The sequence below is a fragment of the Natator depressus genome, chromosome 12 (assembly GCF_965152275.1).
Source record: "Natator depressus isolate rNatDep1 chromosome 12, rNatDep2.hap1, whole genome shotgun sequence".
Lineage (NCBI taxonomy): Eukaryota > Metazoa > Chordata > Testudines > Cheloniidae > Natator > Natator depressus.
The window spans coordinates 879,486-902,759 of NC_134245.1; the positions used below are offsets into that span (position 1 = coordinate 879,486).

Sequence of the window (23,274 nt, forward strand, 5' to 3'; positions counted from 1 at the left end):
TAAACATTTTGCAGTTGTAAAATAAACACGGTTTGATGAACGAAGTGAGAAGCCAGGACGTTTCCGGAGTCCTGAGAGGGGCTGCAGGACACTGTGAAAGCTGGGAGTGTCCCAGTAAAACCAGCATTTGTAGTCACTTCACTGGTAAGCCCCAGGATCATCAGAGCACAAGACCACTGTGATTTCCCCCTCTGGTGCAATCCACACTCTTGCAGATGGATAGGAAATAACTGAGGATGTGGTTTGTGTCTTCTGGAAGTATGATGGGGTTAATCTTCCTCCCTCTCCAGTCATTCCTCTCCCCACCTCCCCCAATCTTCCAGCGTCCCCATCTGTATCTCACCTATGGCCTTGGTCCCATGTGCTCCAGCTGCATCCCCCATCCTGCCTCATCTGTGTCCCCATGTCCTTTTGTCCCCCCCAATATTTCTCCCCCCTTCAACCCCTGTTCTTATTTGTGCCTCTACCTGGCCATGAGAACTTGATCAGCTTCCAACTTTGGGAGGTCCAGCAGCTACTGCAGCTTCTCCTCCAGTCCCTATTTCCACCTCCCCACACACAGCTGCACAAGATCTATGCTCCCCCTTCCTTCCAGAAAGGTGACTATTGGCCCCACCCCCCAGCAACAGCCTGGATTTGCTAGCTGTGTTCCCAGAAGGAAGCAGCGAGCACAGGAAGGTGTGGGCGAGCTGCCATCAAGGCCAAGAACCCACTTTCCTGGGGCAGGTGCTTCAAACATGAGTGGAGTTTCATTCTCCCCCTTTTGCGTGCTTGCTGCAGGCAGAGAGGACGGTGGAGGACAGCGTGCAGGGAATTCTGAAAGTGCTCTCCACCCTCTCTGAGAAACACCATGGGATTATAGTGGACTGGACAGGAAGAACTGTGCCATGATGAGAGCCTGGCCTACAGGAATGATTTCACCAGCAGCGTACACAGGACATCCTAGCACCCATCTGCATCTCATGAATAAACATCTCTGTCTGAACTAGCGTTGTTACTGAGTCTCTCTCCTCAGTCCTACAATGAAGCCTTTCAGGTTATGGGTTCAGGACACAAGGAGGACATTTCTTTTAAGGGAAATTATTGCCTAGTAGTTAGAGGGGAGACAACTCTGCCACTGACCTCGTGGGCCCTTGGGCACATCACTTAGTCTCATTCCCCGTCGCCCCCCCCATGCTTCCTGACCCTTGTGTAGCATTTGGAGAGCCTCTGATGAAAAACAAAATATTACAACAGCAGTTATAGACACCAAATTAACTGTGCACGATCCAGCTGAGCTTACTGAAATAACAGACTCCAGGCATGGCGGGAAGATAGTGTGGATTTCCATAGACAACAAATTGGACTTTTACCAGGAAATTCACCTAATGCTCTATCTATATTAGCTCACTAAGACAAAGCAACAGGAAACAGTTGAATGTGAAGCACCACTATCCACCCTCCCACTGCTCTACAAAGAGGATGTACACAGGTCTGCTTCACAGCGATCATTAGAGTTTATTGGTAAACAGCTACACCAGCATTAGAAGTGTCAGTAGAAAAATAGAATTTACTTTTACATTGTTTTCTGTTATACAAAATTTGTTCATATTGGCTGTAGCAGTGAGTGAGATAGAAAGGGAGGCTGATTTGGTTCAAACCAGCACACAGTATGTGCACACACATGAACAGCAGGACCATGAACCTCTGCTCCAGGCATAAAATGACTCCAGGGCAGAAGGCCTCTTGACAGGCTTTTTGCTTCACTTAAGCCTTTAATCAGGCTCTCTGGACTAGGGTGAAATGCACCTTCAACAGTCAGGCAACAGAACCTATGCTTTCACATTTTTCTACAAGTTCTTTGCTAGTTGTGGTCATTTTGCCCCATGATGCAGTGGGAATTGCACTGCACCCAAACAAGCCTGTGCCATTTTAACAGCCCCATGCAACAGCTACACAGACCTGTGATAAAAAGTTGGTGACAAAGAGCTACCTTCTAGGCATGAACTGTTATTACAGTGTCTTCACTGGCTCTTAAGATTCAGTCCCTCCCTGCCTCCCAGTAAATATTTTTATGTACAGGCTGAGGGTCAGATCCTCAGTTTTTGTAAACTAGCATAGCCCTATTTATTTCAGTGACGCTACGTCCATTCATACCAGCTGAAGATTAACTGTGAGCTTCTTCTACTTGCTTAATTAAAGTTTAAAAGGACATTAAGGAACTGAGCAAGCACATTTGATGGTGGGGGTGGAAAACAGACATTGCTTTTAATAATGGATTTGTTGCATCAGCACAAAAGCTCTTCTTTTGGGTTAGGTTTATTGCGTGGGAAAGGAGAGAGAAGGATGTCTCCTCTGTAGCCTTCTGCATTTCAACAGAGCGTGGAGAATACAACCAGAGAACACTGAAGATAGCAGAGCACTCATGAAGTTTCCCCTATCACTAAAATAATATGAACAGCCTTGCCCCTGGGACTCAGTATTTGATAAGACCTGATTGGTCACCTTTACAAGACCGCTCCCTGAAAAATTCACTGGACCTGGGCAAATTCAGATAAACACTACAGATAACAAATCATTCAACACTCAATGCCTACTGAAGATGCATATTCACACTCTTTAAGGTGAACAGATAAATGGTAGTTAAGGAAATTAAATAGGTAGAAAATAGAACAGCTGCTAGGTCTTCCAGTTGCTCTAAGCCAGGGATTCTCAAACTGGGGGTCAGGACGCCTCAGGGGGTCACGAGGTTATTACATGGGGGATCACGAGCTGTCAACCTCCACCCTAAACCCTGCTTTGCCTCCAGCATTTATTATGGTGTTAAATATATAAAAAAGTGTTTTTAATTTATAAGGGGGGGTCACACTCAGAGACTTCCTATGTGAAAGGGGTCACCAGTAAAAAAAGTTTGAGAGCCACTGCTCTAAGCCATTTTAATTTCATGTTTGTTCTAGCTCATAATTATGAGTTTGTTTCATTCAAGTTCAAACCACAGCAATTAATGGTCAAAAGCACAAAGATGCCCTCTGCTAGTGAGTGGCAATGGAAAGCAGCAGTGCGCTACCTGTGAGCTGAGAGATCTTTTAGGAGAACTTTTTGGCACCAGCTCCCGCCTCCCACCACTACTTCCTTCACATCCCTACAGGAAGAGTCAGCAGCAGGACAACAAAGTTTCCTCTCCAACCCTCTGGATTTGGGGACTGCTGGTTCAACAAAACTGACTGTATAGATGAGGGCACCTGCTCTCCAGCTTCATTTATCCCTCTGGATTGTCCTCATGTGAGACCTGCAGATTCTCAGCTCTTTCATGTCAGAATATCATGAAGCCTTTTCTGCTAAGCTCTCCCATGGGGTATGATCCTTGCTCTTGAAGGAATCCAAACACGGGGTGGGAACACAAGCACAGGGGTCACTGCAAATGTCTGGAACGCCAGTTTCTAGTGGCCCCCATAAAGAAAAGATTCTAAGATATTGAGTGTACCTGACAAGAGCCCCATGGCACAAGACTTTTATAGACGAAGGAATTTTGTACCCAACAAAATTCAGGATCATCTGCAAAGCAAGCTGTGTTTAGGACATGGGCTATGCTGTGCAGATATTCGAGATAAATGGGAAAGAGGACAGGATACAAGGTGACTTTTACATAGCTCATTTTAGACTGCTTTTCCTCCTTTCAGACTCTTGGGAAGGAGTCTGAGGTGGCTAAAATAACCCAAGCCTGAGCCACTAGGAGAGATAGATACAAGGGTAATAATGACAGCCCTGTCCATGCAGCATAACACATGTAGGATACATTTAGAATTCCCAGTGCTTAGTACAAGTTACTTGGTGTTCAGTGTGTTACAACAGCAGTTACATTTAATTTGAAGCTTTGCCACCTAAAGACTAGGCATTCACATGAAAGCCTCTCTCAGATTACCCCACAGCTTGTATTTTTTTTATTAAAACTAGACCAGTCAGCATTAGACCGATTCTAGGAAGGCCTCATCACAATAAATTGCCTCTCCAGGTAACTGTTGATGGGCAATATAAGACTATTATGCTAGGACAATTTCTTTATGCTGCGAAAAGTGCAATACCTCTCTTCTGGCTGTTTATGATAGATGGCATTAGGTAAGGAGGAAGTGATGGGTGTTATTGTAAAAGGAAGCAGAAATTTAGATGTAAAAGGCAATCTGGTTTGCCAATAAAATAATTAAAAACAAGTTCAGTAAAAAAAAAACCAACGATTTTTAAGTGTCTCCTGAGGAGCAGATGCCCTACTAATGGGCACATCTGATGCTTCCCTTGTAGCAAGTGGATCTGGAAATGCAAATACATTGCCCTCGGCACCATGACAAACAGCGGGGAAGCTGCAGATGGCTACATAGCCTTAAAGGAATGCTTAGGGTTAGTCCCCAGGCCCTAGAGAACACAGAAAGCACATGGCTGTACAAGGGCCCTTACTGCACAAGTGCTTCTGTCAAAAGGGCAGAGAGTGAAAGAAGTTTAAAATCCTTTTCTTAAAAAACAAAGAAAGGACAGAAGAGATCATGTTTCCTGGAAGTACTAGTCACTGAAGGAAGGGCAAATCACCCAGGCACTTTCTGGGACCCCCCAAGAGGCATCCAATCTACAGAGACATCTCAGAGATGGTTAGGCCCAGATATTTAGAATGGAGGATGTGCAAGTGGCCCATTAAGACACACACCTGGCACATGCTGTGACTCATGGAAGCCAGATGCAGAATTCTAAATCTCTGGACCTCTGATTATTATAACATCAAATTAAAACTTGAATTACCTTCATGCCACTGTAAACATGTTAAGACTTTAAGTACTTAAAGGGAGAACTAACAAAAGCTTAATCAAAGTCAGGCTTTTTCAAGGCATGGAGATCAAGAGGGATACACATATGATTTAAAACTACTTGTTGCTGGGGTAGTGGTCATTCACCAGAATTTGCCGCCTTAACAGAAGGTATATGGTGGCTGGTAATTTCACTGTAATTTCCATTTCCAAGTATCTAAAATGATGTTTCCTTTTGCTGCTCCCCCCACTAAACCCAACACTTATCATTAGAAAGGCGGGGGGGGGGGGGGCAGAAAGGCCAATTAATATAGCTCATAAAAACTGCATTTCACATCTTTAAAAAGTGTTTTAAAAAAGGTTCATCACAAAGCGTAAAGTAGCGAGAGGTCAAAGCATTCACTGAACTCTGTACCTGCCAGGTCACTCAGTAGTAATATTTCTACAGCAGAACCTCTCTATGTCACATTGTGGATTCTTTCTGTTTCTATAACAGTTCATTTTTTGCAACATTATACTAAACGCTACTAACCCCAGTGGCCGGCCCTCCCCTCTCGCATCCTATGACTTCTCCCCCCAAAAAACCTTGGCACTTAATGTTACCAAAATGTAACAAAATAAATGTTAATAAATTAGCTTCAGTTTCAACCAAGTCTACAACAGACTGAAGACTGATCAAACAGTATATTCTGGTTTGAAGATGATAATGCTTGCAGTAGCATCTGTGAAATATTTAACCCCTTATTTTCCAGGGAAGTGTGGACACAGCTGTGCTACAAGAAAATCAAGACAAGCCTTTTTACTGTGCCTGCTTTTGTACTTTAGAGAAGCCAATTTTAAACAAACCAACATTGTGTTGAGGAACTTCATTTGGAGTGCATAACCCCTCAGATTAGATCTCTTCCCTAGTTTAAATCATTCTGCTACCAAATCAGCGACAGAACCAGGCCTTTAGAAAACCAGACACAACACCTTCCAGGTATGTCCAGGATCTTCGTCTCATGCTGTTTTCTGCCCAGAGATTGAAAAATTGCCATATTCATGGACTACCTCTGCCACGCAGTCGAAATCTTCTCCCCTCCCGATTTGATCTTCAGACTCAAGTCTCCAGAGGAATGCTATAGAGTTGCTAAAATCCGTGAGAAGGAAACCACCATCACACAGAACGTTTGCCCCACACCTAGAGTAAGTGCTTCGAAGGGGATCATTTGTTTTGCAGCAGCTCTGTAAACTCCAGCAATAGCTGCACCTGATAAGAAAAGAGCGTTAATGTGCTATGGCAAGTTTGAGATAGAAACTTTTAGTCATACACAGGAATGGACAGCAAGGGCCAATCTCACGGTCTGGTCTATTTTTGTATGTTCAGCTTTGGTTATTTAGATGTCCAAACCACTGAATACATTGGAGTTTTACATCTAAATAAAAGAAAATAATCATGCTAGCAAATAACTGTGCTTGCAAAAAGCAATATAAACAAAATTTTGCCTGGTCTTTGTAAAGTCTCCAGTCATTAACCAGACATCTGTTTAAACCAAACACTTGAAGTACATTTTAAAAACTAAGTAGTTGGAAAGAATTGCTCTCTTTATTCAGCAGTTAAGACTAGAGTCTTGATTTCAACATTTTCTTCTCCAACTGTTCACTTCATTAATGCCTACAACAGCAAAGAGTTCTTAGCGAGACATGTCAGCATTCTTTTAATGTAGTTTTAACTATGGAACAGCCCTGTCCACACGTAACAGCCACCAAAGGAGGGTTTAGTTTCCCAGCCACCCTATCAGACTGTCACAACACCACAATTAACATGGAGGTACTGCGATTTTATTATCCTATAGGTGATCACTGTTGGCAGGTTTTACTATAGGTGGTATACATATACACATGTGCCGGATGCATTGTTTACCATCCTCACAATTTAAGGAAAGTAGAGAGAGGTTCCGACAGGAGAGGAGACTGGATACTACAGAAGGATCTGGGCAATGGAAGGGATTTCACTGGGGAAAATGCAAAACATTTTATTTGAGACAGACATATACTCCCAGTACAAGGTGGGAGTACGGCAGACAGAGAGAGAATGCGGGACTGGATCCTATGAAGGACAGCAGTAGCACATTACACGTTCATTGCAATGTGATACCAATCACAGTCCAGAAGTAAAATGGGGTAATAATAAAACCTTGCTAATGCCTCATTGAATGGCGTATTGTATGGGGCTTCTTTAGATAAATTGTTTATTCAATGAGTTGTGGGACACCGTAGACCAGAATCTTTTGTGCCCATGACTCAGAATCCTTTGTTCAGTTTCAGGCAAACATACAGACCACTGGGAAAAAGAAAAGGAAGACTTGTGGCACCTTAGAGACTAAGAAATTTATCTGAGCATAAATAAATAGCTCAAATAGCTGTAGCTCACAAAAGCTTATGCTCAAATAAATTGGTTAGTCTCTAAGGTGCCACAAGTACTCCTTTTCTTTTTGCGGATACAGACTAACACAGCTGCTACTCTGAAACAGATCACTGGGAGTGGCTGGTCACTACACATATTGAATCTATTTCCCTATGTTAAGTATCCTCACACCTTCTTGTCAAGTGTCTAAATGAGCCATCTTGTTTATCACTGCAAAAGTTTTTTTCTCCTGCTAAAAGCAGCTCATCTTAATTAATTAGCTTCTTACAGTTTGTATGGCAACTTCCACCTTCTCTGTATGTATGTATATCTATATCTTCTTACTATATGTTCATTCTATGCATCCGATGAAGTGGGCTGTAGACCACAAAAGCTTATGCTCTAATAAATTTGTTAGTCTCTAAAGTGCCACAAGTACTCCTGTTCTTTTTGCAGATACAGACTAACATGGCTGCTACTCTGAAACCTGTCATACAGATCACTGTAAAATATTTTAAATATATTTCAAGTCTGAAAGTGACTAGACGTGCCACAGTTAGATTCCACATTTATCATCCAGCTCAATGTTAATTGTGCTCCATTTGAGCCTGTTTTGAAATCCTCCATGAAAGGCACTAGAAAAAGAGAGCATTAAGAAACTGCATGGGAAGGTCTAACTTAAAGCACATGGGGCAGGACCCTTACTTTGAGATGTTAGTTCCTTTCTCATGGGGAAGAAATAGCAGCCCACTTCAGCAAGCTTCTGAAGTGAACTCTCACCAAGAGACACCCATTAGTCAAATGAGTACTTTGGAAAGTCTAACATACTTGTTAAGATTCCAGCAGAAATTGGTCCCACGATGCCCATCAACAGGATGCTTACAGACATGAACCTACCATATTTGTGATGTCTGAGGGTGAAGAGCGCCAGTAATCCCGCAGGGATGTGGAAAAAGAGAGAGGACACCAGTGCCCACAGGAATACACCATACCACATTTCTGCAAGGCAAGGAGAAAGAAAGTTGACTCAGACAGGACACTTCACCGTCTACCTGAACACAACAGCCGCTACCAAAGGCTCTGTCATAAACATACAGCTAAGGGTAGCATAATATCCCTCCCTTACCTGTAAAGGGTTAACCAGTTCAATTAACCTAGTTGGCACCTGACCAGAAGGATCAATGGGGAAAGAAAATACTTTCAAATCTGGGATGCTTTGTTTTGGGCTCTGCGGGTGTTCTCTCGGGAGACAAAAGAAAAGACCAAGCAAGTAATCCAGCTCCTACTAAAATAATGTTACAAAAATAGTAAGTAATAGCAAAAAATGCATTAAATTATCTTTTGGTTTAGCTTGTAAATTTTCCCTGTGCTAAGAGGGAGATTTATCCCCCCCTTTTTTTTTTGGTAACTTTAAAGTTTTGCCTAGAGGGGAATCCTCTGTGTTTTGAATCTGATTACCCTGTAAAGTTACCTTCCATCCTGATTTTACAGAGGTGCTTTTTACTTTTTTTTTTTTTATACTAAAGTTCTGTTTTTTAAGAATCTGGTTTCCCTATTTGGTTGGTGTAGTATTCTCAAGCCTCCCAAGGAAAGGGTGTGAAAGGTTTTGGGGGGATATTTTAGGGAACAGAAACTCCAAGTGGTCCTTTTCCTAAATCTTTGTCTAACTCACTTTGCAGTGGTAGCAGTACCCATCCAAGGACAAGAAAAGATTTGTGCCTTGGGGAAGTTTTTAACCTAAGCTGGTAGAAATAAGCTTAGAGGGTCTTTCATGCGGGTCCCCACATCTGTACCTTAAAGTTCAGAGTGGGGAGGGAACCCTGACATGGTGGCAGAGGTGGGATCATTTTAAACCAGAAGCACAAACCTCAGGATATTAAAAGGACATGAAAAACAGCTGAAACTCAGACAGATGGAAATTGATGCACAAGTGCCCAGAAAAAAAGCTGCTAGGGAGACAGAAGAGGCTGCCCACAAGAGCGCAGTGAAGGCAGAAACGGACAGAGAAAAAGCTGCTAGGGAGGTAGAAGAGGCTGCCCATGAGAGAACTATGGAGGCCCAGAAGCATGCTCAGAAGGAGAGGGAAAGGGAGAGGAAGCATGATCTGGCTGTTATGGAGTTGAAGAGACGAAACCCTTCAGCTGCTGACTCCACTTCCCCAAAAATCCACAAATGGGAGAGACTATGTCCGCAGTATGATGAATCCAGTGATATTGCTGAGTATTTCCTCACCTTTGAGAGGCTGTGCACCCTCCATTCAATTCCTGATGATCACAAGGTGACCACATTGGTAGAAAAATTAACTGGAAGAGCTCTGGACATATTCAACAAGATGCCTACTGAGGATGCTTTTAACTATGGTAAATTTAAGGATTTGGTTTTGAAACAATTTCAAATTACACCTGAAACTTACCAAGTAAAATTTAGAGCCCTTAAGAGAGGGGCTGGACTAAGTAATGTGGCTTATGTAAACCAGATAAAGGATCTGTTAAATAAATGGGTCAAAGGCAGGGATGTAACTAGCTTTGAAGGAATATGTGATTTGGTTGTCCAGGAGCAGTTCCTGACTATGACCAATGATGATGTACAACATTGTTTATGGGATAAGAAAATGGACTCAGCAAAAAGTCTTGCTTCTTATGCTGATCAATACAAGCAGTCCCAGACCGTCTAAAAGGCGGGGCAAATCAGAACAAAACGGGTGGAGGTAGCAAAGAGGAACAACCCTGGTAGCAGTTTGGGTGGATACCAGAAGGGACACCCCGAGACCACACCCTACCACCGAGGACAGCCCAAGGCCCCAACTACACCCCAAGGAAAACCCCAGACACCTTATCGTCCCACCACACCATTCTCCAGCAACCCACCCCACCCCAGTGACCTGTCAGCTGGGTGATATTTTAAATGTAATGAGCTGAGGCATGTAAAGGCCAACTGCCCCCAAAACCCCAATAGATTACAGTTCATTGCACTGGGGTCACACCAAAGGTCCTCAGGCCCAGATGCCTCCCAAATACCTTCAGAGCGAAGGGAAACTGTGAGTGTGGGCAGGAAGAAGGTTATCGTGTGGAGGGACACTGAAGCACAAGTGGGAAAGAGTCCTGTGGCACCTTATAGACTAGCAGACGTACTGGAGCATAAGCTTTCGTGGGTGAATACCCACTTCATTGGATGCACCCATGAAAGCTTATGCTCCAATACGTCCGTTAGTCTATAAGGTGCCACAGGACTCTTTGCCGCTTTTACAGATCCAGACTAACACAGCTACCCCTCTGATACTTGAAGCACAAGTGTCGGCTATCCACCAATCCTTAATGGACCCCAGCTTAATCAACCCAGAGGCCCAAGTGACGATTCAGCCCTTCAAGTCAAACTCTTTTGACCTGCCTACAGCCGAGTTGCCTGTCCAGTATAAGGGCTGGTCAGGAATGTGGACTTTTGCAGCTTATAATGATTATCCCAGTTCTGTGCTGCTGGGGGAAGACTTAGCCAATCATGTGAAGCTAGCCAAGAGGGTGGGAATGGTCACCCGCAGCTAGGCTAAGCGAGCTGTCACACATAGCTCTGTCCCTGAGCCTTCTACAAGGGCCCAGTCTGTGATACCAGAGACCCAGACTGAGGTGGTGGAACCAGACCCCATGTCAACGTCTGCAACAGCCGTAGTGGATCCAGTTGCAGAGACCCAGCCAGAGCCAGGCCCAGAACTGGAACTGGCGGAGCAACCAGCACCAGAACCATTGCCAGCACTGAGTCCAGCCCTTGCAACCCCGTCTACTGCTCCACCACCAGAGGGCCCCACCGAGCCTGCGCTGGCAGCAGCAGTTAAACCTGCGCAAGAGGCTCAACCGGAGCCTGAACCCCAACCTAGCGCACCCGTGGAGAGCGGGTCACCATCCCTGGAACCAGCCCCGTCCCCTGCGTAGCTTCCCGAGGGACCAAGCCCAGGTCCACCATCCAGTGAGGAACTGAGGTCTCCAGCATGAAGGGAACAGTTCCAGGCAGAGCAGGAAGCAGATGAAAGCCTCCAGGGAGCTTGGATGGCGGCACAGAGCAACCCACTGCCTCTCAACTCTTCTAATCGATCCCAGTTTGTGGTAGAGGACTTTTATACAAGAAAACTCTTTCTGGTGGGCACCAGGAAACTGGCATCCTCAGAGACAGTTGGTAGTTCCAACTAAGTATCGGGTAAAGCTCTTGAGCTTAGCCCACCATCATCCTAGTGGCTATGCTGGGGTGAACAGGACCAAAGACCATTTGGGGAGGTTCTTCCACTGGGAGGGAATGGGCAAGGACGTTTCTACCTATGTCCGGTCTTGTGAGGTGTGCCAAAGAGTGGGAAAACTCCAAGACCAGGTTAAAGCCCCTCTCCAGCTACTCCCCATAATTGAGGTTCCATTTCAGCGAGTAGCTGTGGATATTCTGGGTCCTTTTCCAAAAAAAAGACACCCAGAGGAAAGCAGTACATCCTAACTTTCGTGGATTTTGCCACCCGATGGCCGGAAGCAGTAGCTCTAAGCAACACAAGGGCTAAAAGTGTGTGCCTTAACAGATATTTTTGCCAGGGTAGGTTGCCCCTCCAACATCCTTACGGATTCAGGAACTAATTTCCTTGCAGGAACCATGAAAAGCCTTTGAAAAGTTCAAGGGGTGAACCACTTGGTTGCCACCCCTTACCACCCTCAAACAAATCGCCTGGTGGAGAAGTTTAATGGAACTTTGGGGGCCATAATACGTAAATTCGTAAATGAGCACTCCAATGATTGGGACCTAGTGTTGCAGCAGTTGCTCTTTGCCTACAGGGCTGTACTACATCCCAGTTTAGGGTTTTCACTATTTAAACTTGTGTATGGCCATGAGGTTAAGGGGCCATTACAGTTGGTGAAGCAGCAATGGGAGGGGTTTACGTCTTCTCCAGGAACTAACATTCTGAACTTTGTAAGCCACCTACAAAACACCCTCCGAGACTCTTTAGCCCTTGCAAGAAAAAAACCTAAAAGATGCTCAGGAAAAGCAAAAGGCCTGGTATGATAACCATGCCAGAAAGCATTCCTTCAAAGTAGGGGACGAGGTCATGGTCTCGAAGGAGCTCCAGGCCCATAAGATAAAAGTATTGTGGGACGGGCCATTTACGGTCCAAGAGTGCCTGGGAGCTGTTAACTATCTCATAGCTTTCCCCACCTCGACCCTAAAGCCTAAAGTGTACCATGTTAATTCTCTAAAGCCCTTTTATTCCAGAGAATTAAAGGTTTGTCAGTTTACAGCCCAGGGAGGAGACGACGCTAAGTGGCCTAAAGGGGTCTACTACGAAGAAATAAGTGATGGTGGCGTGGAAGACGTAAACCTCTCCATGACCCTTGGGCGTAAGCAGCGACAGCAGATCAAGAAGCTGTGCACTAGCTTCGCACCAATGATCTCAGCCACCCCAGGACGGCCCGAACGGGCATACCACTCCATTGAGCATGGGGGTATACCACTCCATTGAGCCATTGGGCATACCACTCCAGGTAATGCTCGCCCAATTAGAGCCCAACCTTACTGGGTGTCTCAAGCCAAAATTGCTATAGAACGGGAAATCCAGGACATGCTACAGATGGGCGTAATCCGCCCCTCTAACACTGCATGGGCATCTCCAGTGGTTCTAGTTCCCAAACTGGATGGGGAAATACGCTTTTGCGTGGACTACCATAAGCTAAATGCTGTAACTCGCCCAAACAACTATCCAATGCCACGTACAGATAAGCTATTAAAAAAACTGGGACGTGCCCAGTTCATTTCTACCTTAGACTTAACCAAGGGGTACTGGCAAGTACTGCTGAATGAATCCGCCAAGAAAAGGTCAGCCTTCATCACCCATGTAGGACTGTATGAATTTCACGTGCTCCCTTTCGGGCTGCAAAATGCACCCGCCACTTTCCAAAAACTTGTAAATAGTCTCCTAGTGGGATTGGAAAAATTTGCAGTCGCCTACCTTGATGATGTGACCATCTTTTCTAATTCATGGGCAGAACACCTGAAGCATTTGCAAAAAGTCTTCAAGCGCATATAAGAGGCAGGACTAACTGTTAAGGCTAAAAAGTGTCAAATAGGCCTAAACAGAGTAACTTACCTTGGACACCAGGTAGGTCAAGGAACTATCAACCCCCTAGAGGCCAAAGTGAATGTATCCAAACTAGCCTGTCCCAAAGTCAAAAAAACTGGTCCAATCCTTCTTAGGCTTGGCCGGATATTACAGTGATTTGTACCGCACTACAGCTAAATCACCGCCCCACTGACAGGCCTAACCAAAAAAACCCAGCCAAATGCAGTTCTGTGGACTGAAGAGTGTCAGAAGGCCTTTAACCAGCTTAAAGCAACACTCATGTCTGTCCCTGTGCTAAGGGCCCCAGACTTTAACAAACCTTTCCTAGTAACCACAGATGCATCCAAGCTGGTGTGGGAGCAGTTTTAATGCAGGAAAGACCGGATCAAAAATTCCATCCTGTTGTGTTTCTCAGCAAAAAACTGTCTAAAAGGGAAAGCCACTGGTCAATCAGCAAAAAGAAATGTTACGCCATTGTGTACACTCTAAAAAAGCTACGCCCATTCGTTTGGGAACGGCGTTTCCACCTGCAAACTGACCATGCTGGGCTAAAGTGGCTTCATAACATCAAGAATAATAACAAAAAACTTCTTCGGTGAAGTTTAGTTCTCCAAAATTTTAATTTTAAAATACAACACATTTCGGGAGCTTCTAACAAAGTGGCTAATGAACTCTCCCGTAAAAGTTTCCTAAAATCAACTGGTTAAAATCGTCCTTAAAATGTGGAAAATATTGTTAGTTTTTATATAATCAGTAGTATATCTAAAGGTGCATGTGTCTTATTAACTCTGTTTTCTCCTAAAGCTCCAGAAAAAAATCACAGCCAGTGTGAAGTAGGCTGTCCAGCACAGTCTGTGATTTGGGGTGCATGTCATAAACATACAGCTAAGGGTTGCATCAAATCCCTCCCTTACCTGTAAGGGGTTAATCGGTTCAATTAACCTAGCTGGCACCTGACCAGAAGGACCAATGGGAAAAGAAAATACTTTCAAATCTGGGGGTGGGGGGAAGGCTTTGTTTTGGGCTCTGTGGATATTCTCTTGGGAGACAAAAGAAAAGACCAAGCAAGCAATCCAGTTCCTACTAAAATAATATATCTAATACTATGAAAATAGTAAGTAATAGCAAAAAAATGCGTTAAATTATCTTTTGTTTTAGCTTGTAAGTTTTCCCTGTGCTAAAAGGGAGGTTTATCCCTGGTTTTTTTTTTTTTTTGGTAACTAAAGTTTTGCCTAAAGGAAAATCCTCTGTGTTTTAAATCTGATTAACCTGTAAAGTTACCTTCCGTCCTAACTTTACCAAGGTGCTTCTTTTACTTTTTTTTCCTTTATAATAAAGTTCTGTTTTTTTTAAAAATCTGGTTTCCCTATTTGGTTGGTGTATTATTCTCAAGCCTCCCCAAAAAAGGGGGTAAAGAGGCTTGGGGAAATATTTTAGGAAACAGAAACTCCAAATGGTCCTTTTCCTAAATCTTTGTCTAACTCACTTGGTGGTGGCAGCAGTACCCACCCAAGGGGGGGGAAAAAAAAGAATTTGTGCCTTAAAAAAGTTTTTAACCTCAGCTGGTAAAAATAAGCTTAGGGGGTCTTTCATGCGGGTCCCCACATCTGTACCCTAAAGTTCAAAATGGGGAGGGAACCCTAACAGGCTCCTATCAGGATTGGGCTCCCACTGTGCTAGGTGCTGTACAAACACATAGGATGACAAAGTTCCTGCTCTAAAGAGTTTAAGAGGAAACAAGACATAGACCATGTACCCTAAGAGTGTCCATGATGTAAGGGACCAAGCTGTGACCTCACTACACGCAGCTACAGAAGTTTGCTCCGTATTGGGAATGGCAATGCTAAGACGACATTCGGCCATTACAAATGCCTGCCCTAACTTCAGAACAATTTGAAAGCTACATTGTAGTTTTGGAATTGATGTATCACAAGTGTAAACAGCCCTGTAATAATCCCTTGAGCGTCTACAATCTGATCATTTGTTTATTATAGCAGCCAAGATACAGGCACAATTCTCTGAATCTCTTCATACTACCAAAACTTATTCCATGCTGCAAGGATGAGGCTTTCTTCCGGCAACTCACGGAAGCTACTAGATCGCATGCCCTGATTCTCATGGGTGACTTTAATTTTCCTGATATCTGCTGGGAGAGCAATACAGCAGTGCATAGACAATCCAGGAAGTTTTTGGAAAGCGTAGGGGACAATTTCCTGGCGCAAGTGCTAGGGGAGCCAACTAGGGGGGGCGCTTTTCTTGACCTGCTGCTCACAAACCGGGTAGAATTAGTGGGGGAAGCAAAAGTGGATGGGAATCTGGGAGGCAGTGACCATGAGTTGGTTGAGTTCAGGATCCTGACGCAGGGAAGAAAGGTAAGCAGCAGGATACGGACCCTGGACTTCAGGAAAGCAGACTTCGACTCCCTCAGGGAACAGATGGCCAGGATCCCCTGGGGGACTAACATGAAGGGGAAGGGAGTCCAGGAGAGCTGGCTGTATTTCAAGGAATCCCTGTTGAGGTTACAGGGACAAACCATCCCGATGAGTCGAAAGAATAGTAAATATGGCAGGCGACCAGCTTGGCTTAATGGTGAAATCCTAGCGGATCTTAAACATAAAAAAGAAGCTTACAAGAAGTGGAAGGTTGGACATATGACCAGGGAAGAGTATAAAAATATTGCTCGGGCATGTAGGAAAGATATCAGGAGGGCCAAATCGCACCTGGAGCTGCAGCTAGCAAGAGATGTCAAGAGTAACAAGAAGGGTTTCTTCAGGTATGTTGGCAACAAGAAGAAAGCCAAGGAAAGTGTGGGCCCCTTACTGAATGAGGGAGGCAACCTAGTGACAGAGGATGTGGAAAAAGCTAATGTACTCAATGCTTTTTTTGCCTCTGTTTTCACTAACAATGTCAGCTCCCAGACTGCTGCGCTGGGCATCACAGAATGGGGAAGAGATGGCCAGCCCTCTGTGGAGATAGAGGTGGTTAGGGACTATTTAGAAAAGCTGGACGTGCACAAGTCCATGGGGCCGGACGAGTTGCATCCGAGAGTGCTGAAGGAATTGGCGGCTGTGATTGCAGAGCCCTTGGCCACTATCTTTGAAAACTCGTGGCGAATGGGGGAAGTCCCGGATGACTGGAAAAAGGCTAATGTAGTGCCAATCTTTAAAAAAGGGAAGAAGGAGGATCCTGGGAACTACAGGCCAGTCAGCCTCACCTCAGTCCCTGGAAAAATCATGGAGCAGGTCCTCAAAGAATCAATCCTGAAGCACTTACATGAGAGGAAAGTGATCAGGAACAGTCAGCATGGGTTCACCAAGGGAAGGTCATGCCTGACTAATCTAATCGCCTTTTATGATGAGATTACTGGTTCTGTGGATGAAGGGAAAGCAGTGGATGTATTGTTTCTTGACTTTAGCAAAGCTTTTGACACGGTCTCCCACAGTATTCTTGTCAGCAAGTTAAGGAAGTATGGGCTAGATGAATGCACTATAAGGTGGGTAGAAAGCTGGCTAGATTGTCGGGCTCAACGGGTAGTGATCAATGGCTCCATGTCTAGTTGGCAGGCGGTGTCAAGTGGTGTGCCCCAGGGGTCGGTCCTGGGGCCGGTTTTGTTCAATATCTTCATAAATGATCTGGAGGATGGTGTGGATTGCACTCTCAGCAAATTTGCAGATGATACTAAACTGGGAGGAGTGGTAGATACGCTGGAGGGGAGGGATAGGATACAGAAGGACCTAGACAAATTGGAGGATTGGGCCAAAAGAAATCTGATGAGGTTCAATAAGGATAAGTGCAGGGTCCTGCACTTAGGATGGAAGAATCCAATGCACCGCTACAGACTAGGGACCGAATGGCTAGGCAGCAGTTCTGCAGAAAAGGACCTAGGGGTGACAGTGGACGAGAAGCTGGATATGAGTCAACAGTGTGCCCTTGTTGCCAAGAAGGCCAATGGCATTTTGGGATGTATAAGTAGGGGCATAGCGAGCAGATCGAGGGACGTGATCGTTCCCCTCTATTCGACACTGGTGAGGCCTCATCTGGAGTACTGTGTCCAGTTTTGGGCCCCACACTACAAGAAGGATGTGGATAAATTGGAGAGAGTCCAGCGAAGGGCAACAAAAATGATTAGGGGTCTAGAGCACATGACTTATGAGGAGAGGCTGAGGGAGCTGGGATTGTTTAGTCTGCAGAAGAGAAGAATGAGGGGGGATTTGATAGCTGCTTTCAACTACCTGAAAGGGGGTTCCAAAGAGGATGGCTCTAGACTGTTCTCAATGGTAGCAGATGACAGAACGAGGAGTAATGGTCTCAAGTTGCAATGGGGGAGGTTTAGATTGGATATTAGGAAAAACTTTTTCACTAAGAGGGTGGTGAAACACTGGAATGCGTTACCTAGGGAGGTGGTAGAATCTCCTTCCTTAGAGGTTTTTAAGGTCAGGCTTGACAAAGCCCTGGCTGGGATGATTTAACTGGGAATTGGTCCTGCTTCGAGCAGGGGGTTGGACTAGATGACCTTCTGGGGTCCCTTCCAACCCTGATATTCTATGATTCTAAGGAGATCAAAGTAACACCGAATTGTTTTGGAATAGGAACCTGAAAAAGCAGTAACTAGACAGAATACTGCACTGGTCTGCATCGCTGTCAGAAAATGAGCCTTCTTAGTGGGGTTGGGGGAAGGTAAGGAAGAGATCAAGAGAGCAATTTCTTTATCCCTTGGCAATGGCCAAGGGATACGACTATGCATTGCACACCATGATCTAGCTTGAAAGTGACACTGAATAAGAATGGTAGCACCTCCTTAGCAGGAAAATTGCTCCCCACAGTATAGAGTCAGACTTGCTCAGTTTTGTGACAATAACACGATTGGAATAAAAAGCAGTCAATGAGTCAACACAACTACTGCTGGATTCTATGCTGGCTGGTGCAGAGCGGAACAACTGCAGGGCCAAATTCTGCCCTCATTTACACTCATGCAACCCCATTCAGGACAAGGGCTAGAGCTACCCTTGCAGGCAGGATGTGACCTGTCGCTTTTGTTATTGGTGATGATTAGGGCCCTACAAAATTCATGGCCATGAAAGATGCGTCACGGACTGCAAAATCTGGTCTTTTGTTTGCTTTTACCCCATACTATACAGATTTCACAGGGGAGGCCAGTGTTTCTCAAATTGGGGTCCCTGACCCAAAAGGAAGTTGCAGGGGGGTTACAAGGTTATTTTAGGGGGCTCACGGTATTGCCACCCTTATTTCTGTGCTGCCTTCAGAGCTGGGCAACTGGAGAGTGGCAGCTGTTGGCCAGGCACCCAGCTCTGAAGGCAGCGCCCCGCCAGCAGCAGCGCAGAAGTAAGGATAGCAATACCATACCATGCCACCCCTTCTTCTGTGCTGCTGCCTTCAGAGCTGGGCGGTCAGAAGGCGGCGGCTGCTGACTGAGGGCCCAGCTCTGCAGAAGTGAAGGTGGCAATACCAGACCAGGCCATCCTTACTTCTGCGCTGCTGCTGGTGGCAGTTCTGCCTTCAGAGCTGGGCTCCTGGCCAGCAGCCACTGCTCCCCAGCTGCTCAGCTCTGAAGGCAGCGCCACCACCAACAGCAGTGCAGAAGTAAGGGAAGGAGTACTGCAACATGCCCTACAATAACCTTGTTCCTCCCTGCAAACTCCTTTTTGTGTCAGGACCCCACTGTGAAATTTCAGAATTAAATAGCGGAAATCATGAAATTTATGATTTTAAAATCCTATGACCATGAAATTGACCAAAATGGACTGTGAATTATTTAGGGCCCTAGTGATGATGCACAAGCCAGATAGAAGCCATCTTGACCTGCATATCCCCAGCTGAGTTTGCAGGACTGGCAATTAAGGAAAAGTTGTATTTGTAAACTGACTAAATAGGAGATGGATTCACCCAGACAGTCAACATGGAAGCAAGTTTTGGTGCTAGGGCACCCTTAAAATCTTATTTGAGTATTTAAAAAAAATTCTAGTACTGACCCCGAGAGGAAAAAAAAACCTAAGTGCCATGGCATAAAGATCCTGTGTTATTTATCTGCTAGATTTCTGCTGGAAAATTAGTTAACAGCTTGGATTTCCAACACTCATGGGCTGTTTGAAAACCACATCCTTGAGTCAAACAGCAGAGTACAGTAATAAAGAAATCTATAAAAGCAGCAAAGAGTCCCGTGGCACCTTATAGACTAACAGAAGTATTGGAGCATAAGCTTTCGTGGGTGACTACCCAGTTCGTCGGATGCACGTAGTGGAAATTTCCAGAGGCAGGTATAAATATGCAATCTATGCTATTACTTGCCATTTGTTTTGATCCTTTGACAACTACTGCTCTGATGAAGTGAGCTGTAGCTCACGAAACCTTATGCTCAAATAAATTTGTTAGTCTCTAAGGTGCCACAAGTACTCCTTTTCTTTTTGCAGATACAGACTAACACGGCTGCTACTCTGAAACCTGCTCTGCACCTGTTCTTCTAGAGAATAGCTGCCTCTGAACCTGAGCAATAGGGATGCCTAGAAACAGAAGGCAACTTTTTACTCTTGTTTAAGTGTAGTACTTCAGAAGCAGCTCTCTCTCCAGGACAACAGCTTGGATTCAAGCATCATTAGGAAGCAGTTAAATTAAGTTGGCAGAAAAACTGACTGAGTTTTTCTTCCCATGATGAAACAGAACTCAACTTGTAAGCTTGCTGACAAGGACTCCTGTACTACTTCTGCAGAAGTTATTTCAGGTTAACCAAGCAAGGAATTTAAAGTCTTGTAATGTGACAAGTGTTAATACCACAGATTCTGGAAACTTTTTTTTGAGAGTAGGGACTGGCGTCCTGATAGCTCTGCCAGAGGACTAAAATGATGATCTTTGAGAACACCTGTTGCTATTGTAAACATCCTTTGAAATGAGGAACTCCTGCTGTACTTCTCCTTTGTCTTATTACTTATTATTGTATTACAATACCAAGCTCTGTATGGATATGCACTTTCAAGTCTTGCTTAATCTTTTTAAAATAACAAAAGCGCTACAAATTAATTAACTCTCCCTCAAAAAAAAGTTATCAATTGTACCTCTGAATTGAATTTGCCACTACAGCGATGCACCTATTGCTTTGTTAATGCATTATTTAATGCAGTTGGAGTCGTAACAGCTTACCGATTTTAATAGAGTTGGTTCAAACAAAATGCATTACCTGTAACTCCTTGTTTTGTTTACTAATCAAGCAACCTTGCCACTTCTATATTCTGCACTCAGAATAATACGAAACTCTTAAATCAAGATTAAATATTCTTCTAAAAAAAATCTGCTCTAGGAATTATTTGGGGGGTGTTCTCTGGCCTGTGTTATACAGGAGGTTAAACTAGAGGATCACAACGGTCCCTTCTGATCTTTGAATCTTGAGACATATATATTTAAATATAGCACCACAGTAAAAAAGCAGCTTAAATACTGCAGCGAACAAGGTCTCAAGTGTAGAAGTTAGAGAAATAGCCAAGGACTATTTTTTTAAATTCCCCAATGAGATCGCTGTTAGAAAAGCCTTCCTACTGAGTAAACAAAATCGAGTTCCCTCTCACTGTTCTCTAGAACGAAACCAAGTTCAGTAAAACACAACCTGCATTTGTGACTGAAGTGATACCAAACCTATAATGAGATTCCTAGTAGTTTTTAATGCAAGCAAAGCCACCCTTGCGTCTAGCCTCTCAACAATTAACCAAAGAGCAGCCCCTTTTTACACTTGCTTCAACTAGCAATACTGTAATAATCAGAAAAGGCTTCACTCGAAAGCTCCAAACTACACACAGACTGTATGTATCAGACTTACCAGCAGGAGAGTGAGTTTGTGTGTGTGTGTTTTTTGGAAAAAAAAAAAGGGGGGGGGGTGAGAACCTGTATTTGTGCTGGAAATGGCCCACCTTGATTTTCATGCACGTTGTAAGGAGAGTGGTCACTTTGGATAGGCTATTACCAGCAGGAGAGTGAGTTTGTGTGTGTGGTTTTTGGAGGGGGGTGAGGGGGTGAGAGAACCTGGATTTGTGCAGGAAATGGCCCACCTTGATTATCATACACATTGTGAAGAGAGTGGTCACTTTGGATGGGCTATTACCAGCAGGAGAGTGAGTTTGTGTGTGGGGGGGGGGGGGGGGGCGGAGGGTGAGAAAACCTGGATTTGTGCTGGAAATGGCCCAACTTGATGATCACTTTAGATAAGCTATTACCAGCAGGAGAGTGGGGTGGAAGGAGGTATTGTTTCATGGTCTCTGTGTGTATATAATGTCTTCTGCAGTTTCCACAGTATGCATCCGATGAAGTGAGCTGTAGCTCACGAAAGCTCATGCTCAAATAAATTGGTTAGTCTCTAAGGTGCCACAAGTACTCCTTTTCTTTCTGCGAATACAGACTAACACGGCTGTTACTCTGAAACCTGTACGTACACTGTAAGTCTGCAGCCTGTTTTTGCTCACACTGTAAACTTGTCCCTCTATTTTAAATGCCATTCTCTATACGGAGTGTCAAATGCCATGAAAACTGGAGAAGCAACTGTACTGTCAAAGATATCCATCCATACAGGGGACCAATAATAAAGAGGATTAAGCACATAAGAACGGCCATACTGGGCCAGACCAAAGGTCCATCTAGCCCAGTATCCTGTCTTCTGACAGTGGCCAATGCCTGGTGCCCCAGAGGGAATGAACAGAACAGGTAATCATCAAGTGATCCACCCCCGTCCCCTACTCCCAGCTTCTGGCAAACAGAGGCTAGGGACACCATCCCTGCCCATCCTGGTTAATAGCTTTTGATTCAAGTGACCCCTATTTGTACCCACATTCATTTAGCCGGGGGGGGGGGGGGGAGGGAGCAGTTTTTACTTACAGCTTTTAAAATAGAAGCATGGTTTTGTTGGCTGGTGCGTGTGGGACACAATCAATCAATTGATTTTAAAGGTTGGAGTCACTGCCTGATTGCACTTGACCTATTACTGTCACCAAGAGCACTTAATCACCATTTCTCACATCTGCTTCCCAGGCATTTACCATGTTTCAAAACTTGCTGAAGGCCTGGCAGGGTTTTGCTTGAATCTAGGGGCAATGCAAACCCATTTGATGAGCTTCTTTCTAGGAGAGACACCACAATTCTGTTCTCTAACCTTACCTACCTATAGGACATTTTTACAAAAAAGATTCCCAGTGTGGCCATCACCTAATCAGTGATCTCAAGGGTAGGAGCCCTGTGGACAGGCTCTGGCTGATGGTTTCAGCACCGCCACAATTAGATTTGTTCAGTTCTGGTCACCCTTTCTTAAAGGACAGACGGCAGGGGGGCTTGGAGCCAAGCACTGAAAACTGTGAGTCCAGAGCCTGGCATTGCTTAGTTCAGACAGAGAATGTGACCAGAACACACAGACTGATGAAGGAAGAGGGGGGCGGGCCCGGGGGCGGAATCGGGCCCGGGGGAGAAGGGCCGGGGCGGATGTGGGCGCAGCTGGAGACTGTCCTGAAAGACGAGGCTGGGTCCGGAGAACGGACGGGGCGGGAGCGGCGGCGGCCGGCTTCCCGGAACATGGGGCGAGCTCAGGGTCCCGGAGGGACGGGCTCAGAAAACGAAGCGGGGGCGGGTCTGCGGTCCCGAAGGATGGGGCCGGAGAATGGACCGGGTCGGGGTCCCGGAAAGGGCCGGGGCCGGGAGCCGGGGCCCGGAGCCAGGGCCCGGAGGGGACGCGGAAGGGCGTCGGGGTCCCGGAAAGGGGCGGGGCCAGCCCAGTACCTGGGAAGCTGTCCAGCGGGGTGGTGTACAGGGTGCCATTGTCCACCCGCGGTACAAGGCGCAGGCTCAGGATCTGCTGCAGGAGCCCGCCCGCGCCCGGCTCGCTGCTCTCCATTCCGCCGCCATTAAGGGTAGGGAGCAGCCTCAGCGCCTCACCTGAGAGGGCCTCCCGGAATTCGTCAGCCCGCCCCGGCGGAACGGACGGCTCTGTGCGCCAATCGCACCGCGGATCGCCCGTCGGGTCCCGCCTCTCATCATGACAGACAAGGGCCTCTGCC

General features: G+C 45.4%; 1 protein-coding gene across 2 annotated transcripts; it reads right to left on the minus strand.

The window, feature by feature from the left end:
• Positions 1-1,486: 1,486 nt before the first annotated feature.
• On the minus strand, positions 1,487-23,158 carry TMEM170A (transmembrane protein 170A). 2 transcript variants are annotated; one of them, XM_074968302.1, is made up of 3 exons: positions 22,997-23,158; positions 8,053-8,154; positions 1,487-6,018 (listed from the first exon to the last, which is right to left on the minus strand). In XM_074968302.1, exons 1-3 carry the CDS (start codon positions 23,109-23,111, stop codon positions 5,888-5,890), a joined length of 348 nt encoding a protein of 115 aa, XP_074824403.1. In that variant the 5' UTR covers positions 23,112-23,158; the 3' UTR covers positions 1,487-5,887. The 2 variants fall into 2 exon arrangements, with proteins under 2 accessions (XP_074824403.1, XP_074824401.1); XM_074968300.1 differs by having other exon boundaries at positions 7,984-8,154.
• Between the last annotated feature and the right edge of the window lie 116 nt (positions 23,159-23,274).

Excerpts from the sequence above, each read along its gene's own strand:
- TMEM170A (XM_074968300.1), bottom strand. The coding sequence starts at position 23,111 with ATGGAGAGCAGCGAGCCGGGCGCGGGCGGGCTCCTGCAGCAGATCCTG. Across the intron at positions 8,155-22,996 it reads CCCGCTGGACAGCTTCCCAG|AAATGTGGTATGGTGTATTC; the intron begins GTACTGGGCTGG and ends CTTGCCTTGCAG. Across the intron at positions 6,019-7,983 it reads TTCTGCTGGAATCTTAACAA|GTGCAGCTATTGCTGGAGTT; the intron begins GTATGTTAGACT and ends TTTTCTTATCAG.